Source organism: Cetorhinus maximus, chromosome 24 (assembly GCF_964194155.1).
Source record: "Cetorhinus maximus chromosome 24, sCetMax3.hap1.1, whole genome shotgun sequence".
In the NCBI taxonomy this organism is placed as follows: Eukaryota; Metazoa; Chordata; class Chondrichthyes; order Lamniformes; family Cetorhinidae; genus Cetorhinus; species Cetorhinus maximus.
Window position 1 is genome coordinate 1,336,369 of NC_135902.1, and position 23,060 is coordinate 1,359,428.

Consider the following 23,060-nt stretch of genomic DNA (forward strand, 5'->3'; position numbering starts at 1 on the left):
GCAATATTACTTGTTCCACAAGCTAGAGACCCATCTCACATCACTCCCACCTCCCCACCATTTCTGAAAAAGGATGTGTTTCCATCGTCTGGATGCCAAAGACTGGTAAATGTCCCAGCCATTAGGAATTGAAAGGAAGGTTGTGGGGTCTTTGTCTTAGCAGACAATCCAGCTCCTTCCAGCCAGCCTGGGTTATTAACTGCAGATGGCATTTGTACAGCTCTCTTTGAAGTTGGGCTGTACAGTCCAGAGAGGGTCAGTAGAGGTAATGAGGTGTGGGTTTTCCTAAAATTGCCAAGTGGTTTCTTTTGTTCTGGGGTATGTAAAGGTGGTCACAGACAGGCACAACTTCAGCCATTTTAAAGATCTTTGTTCTGTGTTAAAAATTTTAGAAATAGCGATGAGCATATCTAGAGATATTTTATAAAAATATACAGTGTGATGTCTTAGTCCCTCACAATATCTTCACATTTGGAGATCAGTGGGAGGATTCACAGGCCAACTATTTTCCTTTCCTTATGCTCTTCCCTTAGAGAACAATGTGAAGCAGTGGGAGAATTTTGGTTGATTAACCATCTGACAGGCTGATATAGGAACACTCCATAACCATGTTTATACCAGCAGATAGAGTAGTTAGTCCCATAGGGAAGGAGGGTTTTTATGGACTCTCAAAGCCCATATGATGAGGCTGGGGCCATCCACACCCGCCAGGTGAGAGTATCCTGCTGGATGTTAACTCAGACAGAAAGTCAGAGAGCAGATCTCCATTCTCCAACATTGTCTGAAGCAGCATTCAAACCCTGAACATTCTGAGGCAGGAATTCTACCACTGAGTCAAAGGTTGGCACCATTCGCACTGGATGAAGCAGGAATACTGCAAGCGACTGATGAGTGGTAAAGTAAGAAAGAATGAACAACGTAGTATGCATTAAACAGGAGTTGTTGAGGAAACCATGAGAAATCAAACCACTCTAAAACCTTTAGCCAGAGTGCTACAGCACATGCAGCAGTGTGAGATGGGGCAGTCTACCACTGCACAGACAAGCCCAACATATAATGATTATACTGCTTGTTGAATGATGAGTTCTATTTTGTTGGTGACAATTTCATGCTAGTTCCTTGCAAAAAGATTGGGTCAGTTGATCAAAGAAAGTTGTGAGGAATACTGGTTTTTCACATGGCTCCCCACAATTAAATACACCTTTACATACCACACTAAGGCCTCCTCTCTCTGATGGCTGTAACACTTCCTGAAGAAAACATGTCCATAGCACTATTTACTTAAAACTTAGTGATAAATGTACATTTTTTAAAAAGCATTATTAGGGAATTCATTGTGGCACAGATTGTGCAAAATGGAAACAGTTCAAGTGATAGAATTTTGTTTGATAACACTCTGCAAAGTACCTTGGATTATTTTACTACATTAAAGGTGCTATATGAATACAAATAATTGTTGTTGTTGAACATGCATTTCATTTACCCTGTGCTCTGTCCAGCCTATTGTTAGCTGATCTTACTGTAAAGTATAAACAAGTTGATTTTGTTTCACATTAACATGTTTCCTTCGCATGCAAGGACATAATCTTCAAGTCTATTCGTTTTTTTTGCCATAAAACTTTCTAAACATAAGGGGTGCATATTATATGTGACACTAAAATGAATACAAAATAGTAATATTTTTCTTTGAATGTGTGTCCCAATTGGGGGGATGTATACTACACACAGAGGGCACATTAGACTTAAAGATTTCCAGTATTCTACATTAATATTGTTGATAGTAGAAATGCAACGTTCACATCTAGAGAAAGAATGAAAAACTTCCATCTTTTAGCGCCATTAATTTTTTGTTATTCTTTCATGGGATAAGAGTTTTGCTGGCAAGGCCAGCATTGCTGAGAGCCCTGATCAACTTGAGAGAGTGATGGTGAGCTGCCTTCTTGAACTGCTGCAGTCCATGATGCATAGATATACCCACAATGTTGGTAGGAAGGGAGTTCCCAGTTTGTTACCTAGCGAAGGAATGACGATATATTTCCAAACCAGGATAACGTGTGGCTTGGAGGGGAACTTGGAGGTCATGGTGTTCCCATGCATCTGTTGCCTTTGTCCTTCTGGGTAGTAGAGGTCACAGGTTTGGAAGGTGCTGTTGAAGAAGCTTTGGTGAGATGCTGCAATACATCTTGTAGCTGGTACACACACTGCTGCCATTGTGTGCTGCTGGTGGAGGGAGTGAATGTTTAAGCTGATAGATGGGGTGCCAATCAAGCAGTTATTTTGTTCTGGATGATGTCAAGCTTCTTGAGTGTTGCTGCATCCATCCAAGCAAGTGGAAAGTATTTCATCAGATACCTGACTTGTGCCTTGTAGATGGTGGACAGGCTTTGAGGAGTCAGGAAGTGAGTTACTCACCACAGAATTCCTAGCCTGTGAACTGCTCTTATAGCCACAGTATTTATATGGCTGGTGAAGTTCAGTTTCTGGTCAATGGTAACCCCAGGATGTTGATGGTGGGACTTTTGGAAATAGTAATACTGTTAAACGTTGTCCAGCACTTGATGCAAGTGGCACGAACTGCTTCAGTATCTAAGGAGTTGCGAATGGTACTGAACACTGTGCATTCATCAGTAAACATCCCCACTTCTGACTCTATGTTGGAGAGAAGGGTATTGATGAAGCAGCTGAACATGGATGGGCCTAGGACACTACCCTGAGGAACTCCAGCAATGATGTCTTGGACCTTAAACAACCACAACCATCTTCCGTTGAACTAGGTATGAGTCCCAATTTCCACTGACTTCAATTTTTCTAGGGCCCCTTGATGCCACATTTACAGTCAATGATCTCAGGGCATCCCAAAATGCTTTGCATCTTATGTATAAGTAGTTATGATTGTGTCAATAATTATACTTGTGACAATACTCTTGATAGTAAAGTGATAATACAATACCAGAACAGATTGGTTATACCTATCAGGAAAGATTGAAAAGTGTAGGGCTCTCTCCTCTTGGAAAGAGAAGACTGAGGAACGACCTGATAGAAAGCTTTATGATGTTGAAAGGGTTTGATAAAGTAAATGTAGAGAAGACATTTCTATTTGTGTGTGAAACAAGAATTATAGGGTCATAAATAAAATAAATTCAACAGAGAATTCAGGAGAAATTTCTTTGTCCAGAGATGATCAGAAGTGGAACTCATTACCACAATGAGCAGTTGAGGTGAATAGCATAGATGCATTTAAAGGAAAGTTAGATGAACACGAAGGAAAAAGCTGATGGGGTTAGATGAAGAAGGGTGGGAAGAGGCTCATATGTAGCATTAACATTGGTATGGACTTGCTGCGCTGACTGGCCTGTTTCTGTGCTGTAAATACTATGTAAAGCTGTGTGATACGGTCCTTGAAAAGTCACTGTTGTAACTTCTTCTGCTGATGTGATTCTGGTTCTTTGATACTGTTGTTGAATTCATTTTGTAATTGAAGCTAATTGAGATCCAATTCCATCCATCTATCCCAGTGGATTCCTACTTTAATCTTAACACTAGCCTATACTAACTTAAGATATTCTGACATTTCTACAACTTCCTACCTTTGTTTCTGTTTCTACTTACCAACTGTTTTAGAAGTACCATCTTCTGTCTCAATACTAGTTGGAACTGCGTTATTACAAGAACATTAGTAAAAGGATAATGGAAAAGCAGATGACATAGTTTGGTCAAGTATGCATTAATTGGGAAAATACTAAGAAAATCCTAAAAAAAACTAAATGCAGCATATTGTGGAAAGGAAAATAAGTCATCTGGGCCACGTAACACACAACATGTGCAATCTGCCCTACTAGGAATGCATTCCACTCATTCACATTTTTGCTCTGGGCTACTGAATGTTTCCCTAACCTCCCCAATATTATCTATGCATACCTATGCCTTTATCATTCAAACCCAGCAGCTTTCTTTCAAAAATGGCACTAGCATAGGAAGTACATACTTTGGACCCTCACTGCACACTGGGGAAAAAGATTTTCTCTAGCCTTGTTTAAACCTTGATAATCTTGTGCTCCTGTATTCTGTATCAAATTGAGATTAAATAATCTACATCACAGAATTTTAAATAACAGCATAATGACCCCAATTTTGTTTTTTTCTACTTGAAACAAAGTCAGCTCTGTCAGTCAGTCCAGAGCCTGAGGTTTTGTAATCACCTTGGATGCTGTTCTCTGAACTCAATGGCAAAGCATTTCTCTTTGAAGGTAAGGGCTAAAACTGCACAAACAACAAATCAGCTTCACCACTGATCTATTTCATGAATGAAAGAATTTGTTTTTGATGTAAATTGGAGGCCCATTAAGAGTTTGCAAAGCAACTTTATTTTTATGAGACCTTTGCAGTGAGTTCAGTCAAATAGAAAATGGGGAACCGTAGCAGAGAAGAATTTCTTCCAATGCTGGGTCTAAGGCACATTACTAGAATGGTGTAGCTGGGGTTTTACCTCAGTGACTGATGCTAACACCAGTGTTCTAAAGTGAGAAGTGTACCGTTGTCAGCCCCAACATCCCTCACCCTGATTAGTGCACAATTCACAGAGAAACAAAATGTTTACACCCAAATCTCTTTCTTTCTCTAATTTAGCTAATGGACACTCGTCCCTATGTGCCCACCAGTCCCTGAGTCCCTTCCATGATCCATGAGCATCTTGTGGAATTTTTGCCCTGGTTTCCTCTCCCCTCACCCCAAGTTTCCCATTTTGATATTTTGGTCAATTTTATTTCAGTGTTGAGTTGGCTGATCCTATCTGGAATGTTTGTGGTGTTGCCCCTTTAAGGGTTAATACTTGAGTGTGTCCCTGTGGGGTTAGACTTGCCCGGTACTGATTTCACACAGCCTCTTGAATGTGTGAATAATCTAACATTTATCTAGGCTAGTTTCAATCTCTACAAATGCTACTTTACACTTGTCCTAAACCACATAGCGTGGTGTCAGCAGGAAAGTTTGTCATCTTGCAAAATGCATGGTGCAATGAGACTGCAGTTTTAGGCATCCTACCTTCAAAAGGATGGTGATGCACAGGAGTGAGTTCAGAGATATGTGACAGAATAATCCCAGGACTCAGTGCTCTAAATTATGAAGGAAAAATATGCTCCATATTTTTAGGAAGCTGAGAGGAGCATATATTGTTATTCCCCTTGTCCCTGGCACAGGGTTTGAGGAAGGTGGATCAGACAGCCAGCAAAAAGTCAATACCCTTAAAAAGAGTTAATAACCGTGAGGATCAGGACTGAGGTGGAAAAAAGTGGAAACCCATAAATACCACGAGAACAGAAAACTCACTAACTGAGGCCATGAAAAGGTTGCATCAAGATGTAACGGTGTGTGCAAATTTTAAAACTTTGTTTGAAGGAACATTTCTTACAATCAAATGAATTGGTGCATATGCATCATAAAGTAGATTTTGTATGGGCTACATTGGCTAAATGGGTGGATAGAGTCCATGATAGGCTGGCTGTGAAGCAGTATGACTGACAGACTTCATGGCTTTTTCTTCCTTCACATTTTATGTTCTTAACATCGAGTTCACTTTACCCAACCTGCCCAAAGATTTCCTGAGAGAAATAATCCTTATTTAATAACCTTAGTTAATAACCATCATTAACTGACCCAGAAAGACAGGGGTAACAGTTTCTAAACCACACTGAATTTATGTGAAGAAACTCATTATGAGAAACATATAAAGGGCTGTTCTAAATGTTGGTACCCAATCAATTACATTATCAGAAGGTATGAGGCCATCATAGTTTCCTTGTTAACACAGTTCATGTCCTTAAACTTAGGGAAACCAGGACCAGTTGTGTCTTCCTCCTAATCCAGGTGTACACATTGACCGCCACTCACACGTTGACCGCCACTCACACGTTGACCGCCACTCACACGTTGACCGCCACTCACACGTTGACCGCCACTCAAGCGATTTAGGGACCAACTCGTAAACCTGCAGCTGTGAGTTAGCTGTGCAGAGGTATGTTGCCAAGTCTTGAAGATGCCACTTCTTCCAATTTGTCTCCTTCTGTAATGAAGTACACCATTCAGGACTTTCTCCAACAGCAAGCATGGCATCACCTTCCCTGAATTTATTTATTTATCACACCTTTTCGCCCACTATATGATAGGTAGCAAATCCTGAGCTATGGTCTTGGACTTTCACCTAAATTTCTAAATAATAAAGAAAAGCTAATGGCCTTGAATGAACTGATGCCTCAACATTGCAGGATGCTCTGCACAAGGACTCCTCCAGGCATGGACCCACATCTTTGTATATACAGTGTTCAACAAGCCAACATAGGCCTAGAATAACATTGGACAAAGAGTTTATAAGCTATCACTGAGTTCCACAACAAAATTTCCTACTTTCTCAGACATGATGATGAAATATTCTGAGGAGGACAGATGCTGAGCACACACATCTAATGCTGTCTGGAAGTTGCTGATAGGCAGTGCTCCAAATGGCCCTCCCCTCTCATATTGTATCACTCGACAGGTTTGCTTACCTGTTTCCAGCTAAAGCTAAAATGACTCTTGCTACCCCGTGGGGATGGGTCAGTAGGATTAATGTCTGGGGAGAATACATTTTATTTGAAAATGAAGAGTACGTTATAACAACTTGCATTTGTATAGTGCCTTTCACCACTATTTCAATGCTCTCTTAGCTAGCCTTTCATCTTTCACACTCCACAAACATGAGCTTATCCAAAATCCTGCTGTTGATATCTGACTTAAACAAAGTCCTGTTCCCCATTCAAAAATGTACTCGCTGAACTGCATTGGCTCCCGGTCTAATAACACCTCAATTTCAAAATTCTCATCCATGTGTTCAAATTGCTTCAGGGTCCCATGACTCCCCATCTCTGTAAAGTCCTCCAGCCCTACAACTCTCGCTATCTTTCCCCCACAACCCTCCAAGGTCTCGGCAATCCTTCAGTTCTTTCTTCCTGAACATCCCTGATTTCCTTTGCCCTACCATTGGTGCCATGCCTGAGGCAGCCAAGTTATAAGCTCTAGAATTCCCTACATAAAGTCTTCGAGGTGCCATTGCTGGGTGTGTTTCCAGTGAGGGTTGGCGGGGGAGGAGGGAGGGGGTTGTGGTGCTGGTGGTGGTAGGGAGGGAGGGGGAGAGGGTAGGGCACATAAAATAGGGCAGGTGCTCACCCCACCACCACCCACCCCCAAGCTCACCCCCATAACGTGGGGTTGGACTCCAAAATCAGCAGCCCATCCACAAAATTCAAATAGATAATCAAGGGTCAACTAGATTTGTTCCCAAACCAATTGACTCTGATAATCTGCTGCCCAATGTCATAAAACGTTTGTTGTGGGCAGCCAGGTGGGAGCGAGCAACTTAATTTTTCAACTACCTTCTTCAAAGGGCGGGAAGGAAGAGGGGTGGGGATTGGATCTTTGGGGGCTGCCCTTTGCAGATCAGGGGATGGTGCTCCCTAAGATTGAACCCACACTTCTTCCTAGTCTGCCAGTCTTAAACCCAACCCCCCACCACCCTCCCACCCTCTCCCTGGCAACAGCTTTAAATTAAGCCAGTCAGTTTGAAACCTTGGTGTCACATTTGATCCCGAGATGAGCTTCCGACCTCTCGTTCGTGCCATAACTAATACTACCTTCTGCCACTGCCATAACATCACCCGATTTTGCCCTTGTTTTAGCTCATCTGCTGCTGAAACCCTCATTCGAGCCTTTGTTACCTCTAGACTCGACTATTCCAGTACACTCCTGGCTGGTCTCCCACATTCTACCTTCCGTAACCTTGGTCATCTAAAACTCTGCTGCCCATGTCTTAACTCACAGAAAGTCCTGTTCTCATATCACCCCTGTGCACGCTAACTACTTTGGCTCCTTGTCTTGATTATCATCCTTGTTTTCAAATCCCTCCATGGTCTCACTCCTCCCTATATCTGCAATCTCCTCCAGCTCTACAACCCTCTGAGGTATCTACACTCCTCTAATCCTGGGGTTTTGTGCATTCCCAGTCATAATTGCTCCACCATTGGTGGCTGCGCCATCAGCTGCTTGGGCCGCAATATCTGGAAGACCCTCTCTACCCTGCTCCACCTCGGTATCTCGTTTATCCCCTTTAAGGCCTACCTCTTTGACCAAGCTTTTGGTCATCTGACCTAATATCTTCTTATCTGGTTGGTGTCATACTTTGTTTTATAATGACTCTGTAAACACTTTGGGATGTTTCATTACATTAAAGGTCTATATAAATGTAAGTTGTTGTTGTTAAATGCAAGACTTTGTTTCTCAGGAACTTACTATTCAGACTACTTCCTCACAAAGAGTGCTTCTGCAGCTATCTGAAAGGGGCAGGCCAGATTAAACAAGTCCACTGTAGCAGCTAAAAACCATACACCCAGACAACCTATGAGAAACACCATTGAACATCAGCTGATATTACCTAACTAACTTTTCTTTAATGAGCTTGTGCTGAAAGGACAAGCTGTCATGACATTTTCTGGAGGTTTCTTGACTGTAGCCAACACTTGAATAAGAACGAGAACTATTTGACTCTTCAAACTTGCTCCACCATTCAATAGGACCACGGCTAATCTTCTACCTCAAATGCACCTTCCTGCACTTTACCCTTTATTCCCTCAGTCTCGAAAAATCTATCGATCACTGCCTTGAATATACTCAATGACTGAGCATCCACAGATCTTTGCGATGGAGAATTCCAAAGACTCACAAACTTTTAATCTCCTGGGAAACTTGCAAAACCGGGTGTGCAGGATAAATTAATAGAATGCTTGATGCTCTGAGGTTTGGCACATCAAACTTACTCCTGTTGACAGCTGAGAGACATTGCCCAAACTTTGGACAATAAAAGACACAAACCATAAAGAATGTTTAGCTTCATGTCACACAGCAATGGGAGGAGTATATGGTTTGGACTACCAATAGGCAACATCAGGCCAATGTTCAGCGGGAACTGCCCAGAAACTATTGCGTTTGGTCAGTGGTTCTCGAACATTTTTGATTGCAGGAATTCTTTTCTGATGGATTAGTGATCATGGACCACCCCTCTAAATGAGGAAAAATGAGACCCTGGGCAAACTTGTGTATTGTCAGCTCCTGAGTTTAAGTATATGGTTCTTAAATATTAAAAGAAAACTCTCCTCTCTTGTACAAGGCTAAACTCACCTGTAGCCCACCACCAGCTTTGGTAACCGTGGGTCTATTTGTTGATCTGTGTGTTGTTTTCAGCACTCTTCCATTTGCGCTCCCCTCCTAGGTGAGACAGCCAGCCGACTGTGTTGGTTGCACTGCATGCCAATCTCCTCTCTTGTACCAATCCTACCTCTGGCCACTGTTCATTCACTAACTCTTCACCAAGGTGCCCCCTTGACCATTGCACCCTGGGGAGTCACCTAAGGCAGGTTCTGCTCGGTAAGCACTTTCAGATCATTTGATGGACCCCCTGGAAAGTCTCCACAGACCCCCTAGGGGACCACAGATCCTAGTTTGAGAAACAGTGCACTAGGCAACACTCCTGCAGCTTGCAGAAGATGCAGACTGACAATGGATGTTATTGCGTGTTACATCAGAAAACACCTAAAATGACTTTACCTGCTGTATGTGAGTTAACAAATCACAGAGTCCACAGTAAAGCAGCTTTTCCCTGTAACTTACGGGTTTCTTCCACAGTGACACTGCCTTCAGTTTCCTTTTCAGGCAGGCCCATTATTTCCCTGAGCTGCATCGAACAACTAACAAGCTCATCCATTGCTTCTTGCCAAAGCTGATAGCTGTAGCAAAAGAAATATGGAGAAGCAGTTCATTTGTATAAGGGTGCTGTCAGACAATACACCTGCTATATCCATGAGCGATTCAATATTACTGTCTCCAGTGAGCACTTTATGCTTCAGTTACATGGAACACTGGTCAGACATAGTGAAGAGAACTATATTCAGCTCTGGACACTGAACTTTTGGAAGGGTCTTGGAGGGGGTGCAGTGCACACTGGCCAGGATGACATTGGGTTTAAAGGATTAAATTGCATTATCTTGGTTTATATTCCATTGGGATTAGAAAGTTGAGGGGAGCTCAAATGTTTAAAATGATAAAAGGAACTGATCATGTGAACACAGAGAAACTCTACTACTTGGTAGGGGCGATACAGAACTAGGGGGCATATCCTCAAACTGAAAGCTAGGTCGTTCAGGGGTGAAATCAGGAAGCACTTTTTCTACACAATGGGTAGTGGAAGTCTGGAACTCTATCCACCTAAAGGTTGTGGATGCTGACTCAATAATAGTCAGAAGGGAATTGGGTAAATTTTTGAAGAGGAAAAATCTGCAGGGCTATGGTGAAAGGGAAGGGAAGTGGGACTTAATGGATAGCTCTTTCAAAGAGCCAGCATAGGGGTGATGGACCAAATGGTCTCCATCTGTGCTGTATCATTCTATGATTCTATTCTGATGGCAAAGCTCCTACATGTAATAAGTTGGGTGATCTCAACCTAATCGAAAGTGGCATGTACCTAAAACACAAAACTACATTTTGCCAACTTAACTTTGAACTTCCATGTTACAACTAACCAGGTACCAGATGATAAAAGTATCTGATCATGTGAATACTGTTCCATTCACTGTTTTGATTAACACATATTTTATCAGAAGTTTACCATTTAAAAAAAGAGGATAACAGAATAAATCATGAGGTTAAAGAGTCCCACTTACAGCACTTTGTAGAAAATGTCCTCTTGCATATTGATTTGTACTGTGGAGAGTTCGAGCATCTTCAGGTTGAGCTGTTCCAAGGCCATCGCCTTCTGTTCCTCATTCTCCAGCAACATTAGCACATCCTGATGCAGGAACATGTTTTAGACAAACACAGGGTCTCATCATAAACTCGAAAACAAAATAATCTCTACCTCTCTTTCATTAACACACAACTTCCAGTTCAAGTGCTTCCATAATTATGCCAGTTCCATTTTTTGCCAAATCTACCCAATTTAAAGATCAGGGAACTGGCAGCCACAAGGTCTGCACATAAACCATTAATTGGAGAGACATGAACACAACTTTAAGGCAACTGCGTGTAAGTATTTTTTTTATATTCATTCATGGGACGTGGGCATCACTGGCTAGGCCAGCATTTATCACCCATCCCCAACTGCCCTGAGGTGGTGGTGGTGAGCTGCCTTCTTGAGCTGCTGCAGTCCATGTGGTGTAGGTACACCCACAGCGCTGTTAGGGAGTTCCAGGATTTTGACCCAGCAACAATGAAGGAACAGTGATATATTTCCAAGTCAGGATGGTCAGTGGCTTGGAGGGGAACTTCCAGGTGGTGGTGTTCCCATGTATCTGCTGCCGTTGTCCTTCTAGATGCTAGTAGTCGTGGGTTTGGAAGGTGCTGTCTAAGGATGCTTGGTGAGTTCCTCCAGTGCATCTTGTAGATGGTACACACTGCTGCCTGCAGAGGAGGGAGTGAATGTTTGTAGATGGAGTGCCAATCAAGTCGGCTGCTTTGTCCTGGATGGTGTCGAGCTTCTTGGGTGTTATTGAAGCTGCACACATCCAGGCAAGTGGAAAATGTTCTACCACACTCCTGACTTGTGCTTTGTAGATGGTGGACAGGCTTTTGGGAGTCAGGGGGTGAGTTACTCATGGCAGGATTCCTAGCTTCCGACCTGCTCTTGTAGCCACAGTATTTACACGGCTAGTCCAGTTCAGTTTCTGGTCAATGGTAACCCCCAGGATGTTGATAATGGGGGTTCAGTAATGGTTATACCATTGAATGTGAAGGGGTGATGGTTGGATTCTCTCCTGTTGGAGAATCTTGAATAGAATAAGTTTGGTTTACTCAAAGTTGCATAGTTCACTTTGTGATCTGCTTGGGATTTTTCTTGATGCTGTTTGATTAATGTGTGCAAACAGCAATGGAAAAAGCACCAGGTTAACTCGGACAGGTGGACTGAGGGCTCTATAAAACATGCTTGGTCAAGGGAAACAGCCAAAAGCGGGAAGTTTCAGTGACCCCGATGGAAAAGATGTGGTGCCCTTTGTACCATGGAGAACTTGGAACAACACTACTTTTGCTGTCTGAATCATACAACACAGAGGAGACTCTTTGGCCCATTGTGCCTATGCTGGCTCTTTGAAAGAGCTAAACAATTAGTCATATTGCTCTGCACTCTCCCCATAGAACTGGAAATATTTCCTCTTGATACCAAATCTGCCTTTTAGGTGCAGTTTCCCTGGTCTTTAAATCGGGAAGATCTTACATCAGGTTTGAGGCTGTTCTGGGAGCAAAGAGGGATTAATGTGCCACTTTCAGGAAGTATAAAGTCTGAAAGCTCAACATCAACAACAACAGGATCACGTCAGTTCCCCTGCCGCACAAGAGCACAGCACAAGGGAACATCACCTAACAATAAAAAATGATCCAAGCACAGCCGCTGAGTGTAATCTTGTCTTCATCCACTGCTTGTCTGTCCCTGGTGAAAGATATTTATTTGAACTAAGCAGTTAGGAGAGGAAGAGTTGGGTTTGACTCTCAAATAGAGTCAACGTAATTTGAGCAAGGCCTGCAGCAAGACCTGGACAGTAACCAGGCTTGAGCTGACACATGGCGAATAACATTCGTGCCAAGCAAGTGCCAGGCAATGATCTTCTCCAACAAGAGAGAATCTAACCATCGCCCCTTAACATTCAATGACATTACCCTCACTGAATCCCCCACTATCAACATCCTGGGGGTTACCATTGACCAGAAACTGAACTGGACTAGCCATATAAATACTGTGGCTACAAGAGCAGGTCAGAAGTTGGGAATTCTGCAGAGAGTAACTCACCTCCTGACTCCTCGTCTGTCCATCATCTACAAGGCACAAGTAAGGAGTGTGATGGAATACTCTCTACTTGCTTGGATGAGTGCAGCTCCAACAACACTCAAGAAGCTCGACACCATCCATTCAAAATTCATTTAAAGTAAATAGATTTACAAGAATATTGCCAGGGCTTGAAAATTGCACCAATGAGGAAAGATTGGATAGGCTAAGGTTGTTTACCTTAAAACAGAGGAGGCTAAGGGGTGACCTAGTTGAGGTGTATGAAATTATGAGGGGCCTATATAGACAGGAAAAACTTGTTTCCTCTAGCTGAGGGGTCAATTACCAGGGGGCATAGATTTAAGGTGATTGGTAGAAGGATTAGAGGGGACATGAGGAAAATCTTTTTCACCCAGAGGGTGGTGGGCATCTGGAATTCACTGCCTAAGTTGGTGGTTGAGGATGAAATGCTCAACACAGTTAAAAGGTACCTGGGTATGCATCTGAAGTGCTGTAAATTGGGATTAAAATGAGCGGCTAGTTTCTTATTTCTCTTTTTGGTCGGCGCAAACACAATGGGCTGAATGGCCTCTTTCTGTACCATAACTTTTCTATGGTTCTATCCAGGACAAAGCAGCCCACTTGATTGGAACCCCATCCACCACCTTCAACATTCACTCCCTCCACCACCAACGCAGCAGTGTGTATCATCTACAGGGTGCACTGCAGCAACTCACTCAGGCTCCTTTGACAGCACCTTCCAAACCCACGGCCTCTACCATCTAGTAGGACAAGGGTAGCAGATGCATGGGAACACCATCATTTGCAAGTTCCCCGCCATATCACACGCCACCCTGAATTGGAACCAAATTGCCGTTCCTTCACTGCTGCTGGGTCAAAATCTTCTAACTCCATTCCTAACAACAGTGTGGGAGTTCCTACACATGGCTTGAAGCAGTTCAAGAAGACAGCTCACCAACACCTTCTCAAGGGCAATTAGAAATGGGCAGCAAATGCTGGCCTAGCCAGTGATGCCCACATCCCATGAGCGAATAGAAAAAACATTCAGGGTCTGACAAAGATCCTGCACAGCACTAGGCCTTTCTGTTAATAAGAGGGCAAAATCCTGGGACTCCCTTCCTAACAGCACTGAGGGTGTACTTACACCACATGGACTGCAGCGGATCAAGAAGGCAGCTCACTGCCACCTTCTCAAGGGCAATTAGGGATGGGCAGCAAATGCTGGCCTAGCCAGCAATGCCCACATTCCGTGAGTTAATTTTAAAAAATCATTTAAAGTTTCTTGCTGTTCCACATGCACTGTTCTTAATCCGCAAAAAGTACAAAGGCTGTGTATTTTAGCCAGGATCTGCCAGAAATAGGCCACATTCAGCATTAGGAGGAGTTAAGAGACAATGGGCATTGGGCAAGTCATATAGAGTAGAGTGAGAAAGTACTTTTTAAAATTGCGGTTCATTCCAAAAAGGCGGTGCGTGACTGAAACATTGATCCTAGTTTTAATTCTTTGCCACGGGCCTAATAAGCCTTGCATGCAGGCCTATCAGACTAGTATTTGGGCACAGTGGGTACATTCTCTGGGGCACAGGGGCCCTGATACTCTGAAGTATCATTGATCCCTCAGTGCTTGGGCTCACATGGAAGAATGGTTCCAGTAACAATCACACCTTGAAGACAGGTGGTCTGAAAACTAGGGCAAAACCATTATAAAACTACAGAAAATGTGAGAGAGAAATACATCCAGAGTTTGGGAACCTGGTAGTTATTGCATTGCATTAGCAACTTGTGGGCAGCATCAAAAAAGTGACCATGAATGGTGCTGGATTGTCATAAAATCCCAGCAAGTGGACCAGTGTCCTTCAGGAAAAGGAAGCTGCCTCACCCGCCCTTTCTGGTCTGACCTGCACTACGTGTTGACTAATGTCTTCAGAGCAAGCAAACTCGGGCAACAGGTAACTCCCACATCCACAGGGAAAATTAAAAAGAACACATGGATTTCATCAAAGTTCTTGAACTCAGTAAAGGAAATATATATTGTATTTACAAGAAATAGCAGCAAAGAAAACTGCACCTGTCTGAAAGAATCGATGGACAGGTCCCATTCAGGTTCTGATTCATCAAGTGGTTGAGCTTTGTTGGTTGGTATTGCTTCCTTGGGGGGTTTCACAATCTTACTTTGTTCCACATGGAGGACAGACCTCTTGCTGTGGGAACGGGTCTTCTCCTTGCTTTGCTTTTGCTCAGATTGATGAGAAGTCGCCTTGCCATGGGTATGAGTCCTTTGTTTGGAATGCTCCTCTGCTTCATCAGCTGCTGGAGATTTGTTGGTTGATGCACCCTTATCAGGGTACTTCGTGTTCTCTGAAAGTTCCACACGGTGAGAAATCGCCTTGTTATAAGAACGAGTCCTTTGCTTGGTTTGCTCCTCTGCTTCGTCAACTGATTGGCCTTTAGTCGGCATGCCCTTAAGCTTTGTGTTGTCCAGTTGCTCCAGATGCTTGGTGGAGGATTGGTTCTTGTCCGTGGGCTTGTTCACACCTCCAGGTTGTTTTTCACCTCCTGCTTCTTCTGCATCTTTACTGTGCACAAAGCACTGTTTCCATAATTCCTTAAGGCTTTGCACTATATTATACTTGTAGTGCAACTGCAGAGGAGAAGGACAGAAATTCCGGTTAGCTGAATTCCCCAGCAACTGCTCCAGTGCGATACTATCAGAATGAGTTCTACAATGGGAGGGTCTTTTTCATATCTTATTTTCTTTACCATCATCTCCTCCTTACTGACTTGGACACTTATCCCCAAGGGAACTGAGGCTGTCAGTGTTGGCAATAAACTACTTGACAGTAGACAAAATCAAAATACTTTGAATGCTGGAAATATGAATAAAGACAGAATGCTTGTCTGGCAGCATCAATGGAGAGAGAGAGAGTGAGACAGCGTTAATGTCTAAAGGTCAATGATCCTTCCTGTCTCTCCCTCCATCTTTTGATATCAATTTCTCTATTTTGATTTAAAAAGCACGCTAGACTACGGTTTTAAGTGAATGTATTATATAAAAGGTGCTATGTCAGTCCCCAACATCATAGTCATTACTGTAGAATAAAAACAAAAGATGCTGGAAATATTCAGCAGATCAGACAACATCTGTGCAGAGAGAAGCTGAGTTAACCATCCAGGTCGATGGCCTTTGAGTAGAACTTGCCTTTATCATAGGTTCATTGTCTCATTGATGACACATTATATGTATTAATTTAGTTGTCAGCTATGCATCAGAATATACTGTACTTATGGCTGGGCAGCTTCTGTTTTTTAAAGCTTTGCAAAGAACCTTCAACCCTTCCATCCTGAAAATACAGCCTGTGATTCCCACCATCTTGAGTTACCAAATGTTTACCTTGGGGTTCTTCATCTCAAAGACCTCTTCCTCAATGAATGGAACTTCGATAGGAGATGGGGTTTGCTGTGGGGTGCGCACTCCACCTATCACCTCATTCAGGATCTGTTCAATTATGGCCATCTTTTCCTTCTCTTCAAGTTCTTCCTGAAATGGAGAAAACACACCAGATAGCAAATGGATAGACAACAATTCCGAAAGACGGGGAGATTCACCATCCTGAGTTCTCTAACAGGCCTGACGTCAAGATTCAGGAGTTGCTGAAACATAATTGGAAATGCCAGCGAATGTGACAATGTATTTATTCTTCAAAAAGGAACACACCAACATTTTTGAAAATGTAAGTCAGACAGCAAGTACTTCCCAACTCTGAGACAATCGGGAGATCGAAAACAGCACAAGTAGTGAGGTAGTCAGGAAATTGAAAACAGTGTAAGTGCAGAGGCAGTCATGAGATTGAAAACAGCGTGGGAGGAGAGACAGTCGGGAGTGGGAAAACAGCGCGAACCCTAAAACACATACCTGGGTAATGAAGAAACAGATAAGTTTAGTTGTATTTGTGGGTGGTACTAGCATTTAATAAGAACAGTAAATTGTAGTATACTTAGGAATTATTCTAAATTAATTAAGAAAATGTTTAAAATAAATTAGTAAATAAACACTGTGGTAAACGTTTTATATAAAGTTAAGGTATGTATGTCAGTGTAGTTCGGACATGTGGAATGTGCATTCCGCAGGGTATGGGAAGCTGTGCAAGCACAAAGTGCCCTTGATGACTACACCTGCAGGAAGTGTCACCAGCTGCAGAAACTTGAGCTTCGAGTTGCGGAGCTCGAGCGGCAGCTGGAGTTACTGTGTTTCATTTGCAAGACTGAGGATTACATGGATAGCACATTTAGGGAGGCGGCTCACCACAGCTAAGAAATACACAGGCAGGGAAGGAATGGGTGACTGCCAGAGTATCTAAGAGAAACAGGCAGGTAGTGTAGGAATCCCCTGAGGCTATTTTGCTCTCTAACGGCTTTTCCATTTTGGATATGGGTGAGTGAGATGGTTCCTCAGAGGACTGTAGTAAGAGCCAAGCCCATGGCACCATAGGTGGCTCAGCTGCACAGGAGGGAAGGAGGAAGAGTGGAAGTGCTATAGTAGCAGGCGATTCTTAAGTTAGGGGAGCAGACAGGTGTTTCTGTAGCCACAGGTGTGACTCCAGGATGGTATGTTGCCTCCCTGGTGCCAGGGTCAAGAATATCACAGAGCGGCTGCGGGACATTCATCTGGGGCAGGGTGAGCAGCCAGAGGTCATGGTTCACATTGGGACCAATGACATAGATAGGAAATGGGATGAGGTCCTGAAAGCAGAATTCAGGGAGTTAGGAAGGGAATTAAAAAGCAGAGCCTCAAGAGCAGTAATCTCAGGATTATTCCCAGTGCCACGTGCTAGTGAGCATAAGAATAGGAAAATTGAACAGTTGAACACGTGGCTGGAGAAATAGAGTAGGAGGGAGGGCTTTAGATTTCTGATGCATTGGGACCGGTTCTAGGGCAGTTGGGACCTGTACAAGAAGGACGAGTTACACCTTAACAGGACTGGGACTAGTGTCCTCATGGTGGGGGGGGGGTGGCAGTTTGCTAGTGCTGTTGGGGAGGGTTTAAACAAGAGTGGCAGTGGGATGGGAACCTGATGGGATATTCAGAGTGGAAAGGAGAAAAACTGGCAGTGAGAAGTAGAGAAGTATCAACTGATAACGAGGGCATATCAGAGAACAGTATCAAGGTAGATGGAATACTTGGAGAGTTTGATAGAATTAGGGTAGGCAATATTAAGTCATTAGATGGGGTCAGAATAAGGGGAAAGTAAAAAAGCCTAAATTAGGGCTAATGTGCATGTGTGTGAATGCATGAGTGTGGTTAATATGATTGGTGAACTATAGGCATAATGATATTATTGCTATTACAGAGACCTGGCTCAAAAAAGGGCAGGACTGGGTATTAAATATTCCTGGGTACAAGGCGTTTTGGAGAGACGGGGAAGGAAGAAATGGCGGGTAGGGGTGACAATATAGATTAAAGATTACAGTACTGGAGAGAGAGGATGTTCCAGAGGGGTCAAGGACAGAATCTCTCTGGCTAGAGGTAAGGAATGAAAAAGGTGCAATAACATTGGTTGGTGTGGTATATAGACCACCATCTAGTGGAAGGGATGTGGAGAAATAAATTTGCAAAGAAATTAGTGACAGGTGAAAGAATTGTACAGTAATCATAATGGGCGACTTCAATTATCCAAATATAGACTGGGATAGGAATAGTGCAAAGGGACAAGAGGGGCGAGAATTCCTGGAGTATGTTCAAGATAATTTTCTACAGCAGTATGTTTCCAGTACAAAATGAGGACCTGGTTCCTGGGAATGAGTTGGCCCAAGTGGATCAAATATCAGTGGGAAAGCCTCTAGGGGACAGTGATCATTGTATCATAAGGTTTAGGTTGGTCATGGAAAAGTTCAGGGCACAATCCAGAGCAAGGATAATTAATTGGGGGAAAGCCAACTTCGATGGGATGGGAATGCATCTGAGTCAAGTGAGTTGGAATCAAATGTTGGCAGAAAAGACGGTGGCTGAACAACAGGCCACCTTCAAAGAAAAGGTATTTTCTAAGTGACTGTTGATTTTATCCCAAACTATAGTTTTCAGAAGTTTCCCTACCACTGAAGTTAAACTGACTGGCCTGTAGTTGCCGGCTTTGTCCTTGCATCCCTTTTTGAACAAAGGTGTAACATTCACAGTTCTCAAGTCCACTGGCACCTTCCCTGTGTCTAAGGAAGACTGGAAAATTATCACTAGTGTCTCTGCAATTTCCACTCTCACTTCCCTCAGTACCCTTGGATGCATCTCATCTGGTCCTGGTAGCTTATCTATTTTAACTAAAAATAGCAACGTCAAGGTATATTTCCTTGAAGGAGAAAGTTGAACAAATAAATCCAGAGCGCCCTGGATGACAAGAGAGATAGAGGTGAATATGAAAAGGAAAAAGTGTGCGTACAACAGATGGAAGGTAGGAAATATAAGGGAGAATCAGACTGAATATGGAAGTGAAGGGTAAGTGAAAAAACTAATAAGAAAAGCAAGGAGAGAGCATGAAAAGAGGCTGGCAGTGAACATAAAAGGGAATCCCAAGGTCTTCTATAAGCATGTAAATAACAAAAGTGTGGTAAAAGAAAGAGGAAGGCCAGTTAGGGACAAAAAAGGAGGCTTGCATGTGGAGGTTGGAGGAATAGCGGAGGAATTGAACGAGTACTTTACATCTGTCTTACAAAAGAAGATGCTACCCAGGCCAAAGTGAGAGAGGAGGTAGGTAACTGGTACACTAGAAGAATTTATAGTTGAGAAGGAGGACGTGTTAGAAAGGCTACTTTTAGTTAAAATAGATAGGTTACCAGGAACAGATGAGATGCATCCAAGGGTACTGAGGGAAGTGAGTGTGGAAATTGCAGAGACACTAGTGATAATTTTCCAGTCTTCCTTAGACACAGGGAAGGTGCCAGGGGGCTGGAGAACTGCAAATGTTACACCCTTGTTCAAAAAGGGATGCAAGGATAAAGCTGGCAACTACAGACCAGTCAGTTTGACTTCAATGGCAGGGAAACTTCTGGAAACTCTAGTATGGGATAAAATCAACAGTCACTTAGACAAGTGCAGGATAATTAAGGAAAGCCAGCATGGATTCATTAAGGGAAAATCATGTATAACTAACTTGCTGGAGGTAACAGAGAAAGTTGATAAAGGAAACGCTGTTGATGTGGTGTATATGGATTTTCAAAAGGTATTTGATACAGTGCCACACAAAAGACTTGTGAGCAAAATTCTAGATCATGGAATAAAAGGGAAAGTAGGCACTTGGATAAGAAATTGGCTGAGTTACAGGAAACAGAGAATAGTGATAAATGGTTGTTTTCCAGATTGGAGGAAGGTTTGTAGTAGAGTTCCCCAGGGGTCAGTGTTGGGACCCTTGCTCTTCCTGATATATATTAATGACCTAGACTATGGTATTCAGGGCATGATTTCAAAATTTGTAGATGATACTGAAGTTTGGAAATGTTGTCAACTGTGATTGGGAAAGTCTCAGAAGTGGACCTCATCTGCACTGAATGTGACAACTGCATATTTCATCTAACACATTTTTTGGTTCACTAGCTGATTCTTAGATTCAACTGCTATCACCCCTAAATTATGTGCAAATTTGATCATTTTCCTCGAATACAAGTTATGAATGTAAATTAGTCCATGACTATTCCCTGCCACACACCACCCAAACCCACTCCACTTCACCCCATTCAGTGTTTCCTTCGCCAAGGCAATTGCTTATCCACGCTTTCAGTTTCGGAAGTATTTTTTCATGAGGAACTTTCTCAATGGCCTTCAGCAAATGAAAGCACATCACTTAGGTTCCACAGCCCTTGCGACAGCTATTCACCAGGTTAACTTCATACAGGCAATGCTCAAATGTAAGCATAGAGTTACACAATCATACGGCACAGAGGAGACTGAGGGTCATCGACTCCATGCTAGCTCTCCCTAGAGCAATCAGTCAGTCCCATTCTCCCACTCTTTTCCCATAGCCCTGAAAATTCCCTCAAGTGTCCATCCAATTTCCTTTGAAATATTTGATCGTCTCTCGTTTCTTCTACCCTCCCAGGCTGCAAGTTCCAGGTCATTCATACTACATAAAAAAAGTTCTGCCTCACATTCCCCCTCCATCCCTTGCTCAAAACCTTAAATCCTAGCCCTTGTACATGGACAAGGAAATCTTCTGCTGATTACCACCTACTGCTCTTCCTCAACTGATGAATAATATGCTGTAAACCACTTGGCAGATCAAAGTTATAGAATGTGTTACAGAACGTACTCTCGGTGAGGAACTTCAATGTCCATCAGCAGTGTAGAAAAGCGTGCTAGGTGCAGCACCAGCCGTATGTGAAAATTGAGGTACCAACCTGGTGAAGCTTAAACACATGTCTACATGCATTCTAAAGAGCGGAAGCAGCATGCTAGAGTCAGAGCTAATGGATCCCGTAATCAATGGATCGGATCACAATTATAAAGTCAAGCAACCTACAGTTGTGACTGATCATCGTTATTAGCTGTCCCCCGATTTGAGGATGACATCTACTCAGGAGTGCGAGTTTCTGTCATGGGTCATCATGTAACTGAACAGGCTGATTGTCAACCACAGATCTTTGGGCACATTGGGCAGGACTTCTCATGAGGTAGTGGGATCCAGGGTGAAGAATTTGCTTCCTTTTCTTCCCTTCTTTTCCATCATTCCACCTCATTCGTTAAGAAGTTGGTACTCAAAAGCGTGATGCAGCTTGATGGGCAAGTTGTTGCCATTTTGAATATTGGTAGCAAGCTCCTCCCAGTCATTAAGGTCAATGCTGCGGTGCTTCAAGGAGAGTTTCAGAGTATCTTTGAAACATTTTCTTTGTTCTCCCCTAGAATGTTGGCCATTTGAGAGTTGATAGAACAGGGCCTGGCGGAGGAGACAGTTTTTGGTAGTGTCCAGTTTATCAGTTAATTTTGCAGGAGTTTGGCCTGAATGCTGTGGAGCTGGTTTCAAGGTCACTAGCATTTGTTTGATGGTCCTCTAATTGGATCTGGAGGATGCAGCGGAGACATTGCTAATGGAATTTCTCTAGTGCTCTTATATGTTGTTGATACACAGTTAAGGTCTCAATGTAGTACAAGAGTGTGAAGAGTGTGGCGATGATGACTGGTCCGTAATATTAGAGTCATTTATTGCAAGACTGAATTTTTCTTTTACAAATGGAAGGACATGGCATAATCCGGACATTTGGGCGTTCGCCTGGGATTTTTTTCAAAAGGTCATAAGTTCACCTTGAACTGTCAGCAAACAGACGTCTTCTAAGAAATTACCTGAGTTTTATAGTATTTGAGGGAGATCTGGTTGTTTGTTTTGAACTGCAATCACTTTAATTGATGGAGAAAAAACTGAAAAGGAAGGTTGGTAACTTGCTGAAAATCACATGGGTGAGAGAGAAAAAACTGAAGTTGTGAACCTGCTGGTTTCTGAAGGCAGTCTTGTTGGGGAACAAGCTGAGGAAGGAAGGCTACCTTAATTGGCTCTCTCTCTCTCTACCTTGCCTATCCTACCTAAAATTGTGTGTGGCTATATTCCTGCAGTCAGAGAATCCTCATCTGAGTGTAACTAGTCTGCATTTGGACCTGCAAAGCTGACACCAGTTGGTGAGAACTTCCAGACATCCACCTGGGCCACATGAGGGAACTCCAGGTCGACAGTGTCGAGACCCTGTGGACTATATCCTTTACTTTATAACGCCCATCCTCCAAAGCTCATCTCTGCAGAGAGACTTTATCTGTCTGTAACAAAAACAGAATTACCTGGAAAAACTTAGCAGGTCTGGCAGCATCGGTGGAGAAGAAAAGAGTCGACGTTTCGGGTCCACACAACCCTTCAACAGAACTGAAGTATAGTTAGGAGAGGGGTAAAATATAAGCTGGTTTAAGGTGGGGGGCAGGGGGAGAGAAGTTGAGGGTGGGGTGGTTGTAGGGACAAGCAAGCAGTGATAGGAGCAGTGGGCGACCGCTTTGCAGAACACCTGCGGTCTGTCCGCAAGAAAGACCCAAACGTCCCTGTCGCTTGCCATTTTAACACTCCACCCTGCTCTCTTGCCCACATGTCTGTCCTTGGCTTGCTGCATTGTTCCAGTGAAGCCCAACGCAAACTGGAGGAACAGCACCTCATCTTCCGACTAGGCACTTTACAGCCTTCCGGGCTGAATA

The 23,060-nt window shown here is 43.1% G+C and overlaps 1 protein-coding gene across 2 annotated transcripts in view; it reads right to left on the minus strand.

Annotated features, from left to right (window-relative positions):
• mycbpap (mycbp associated protein) overlaps positions 1-23,060 on the minus strand; it is a 99,856-nt gene that overhangs the window by 12,815 nt on the left and 63,981 nt on the right. For both annotated transcript variants that reach the window (XR_013580556.1, XM_078570594.1), the window contains exons 13-16: positions 16,245-16,391; positions 14,922-15,494; positions 10,740-10,864; positions 9,691-9,806 (exon numbers count right to left, since the gene is read on the minus strand). Coding sequence is in view for 1 of the 2 variants with exons in the window: in XM_078570594.1 (XP_078426720.1) it covers positions 9,691-9,806; positions 10,740-10,864; positions 14,922-15,494; positions 16,245-16,391 (961 nt within the window). In the remaining variant the exon portion in view is untranslated. The remainder of the gene's footprint in view (positions 1-9,690; positions 9,807-10,739; positions 10,865-14,921; positions 15,495-16,244; positions 16,392-23,060) is intronic.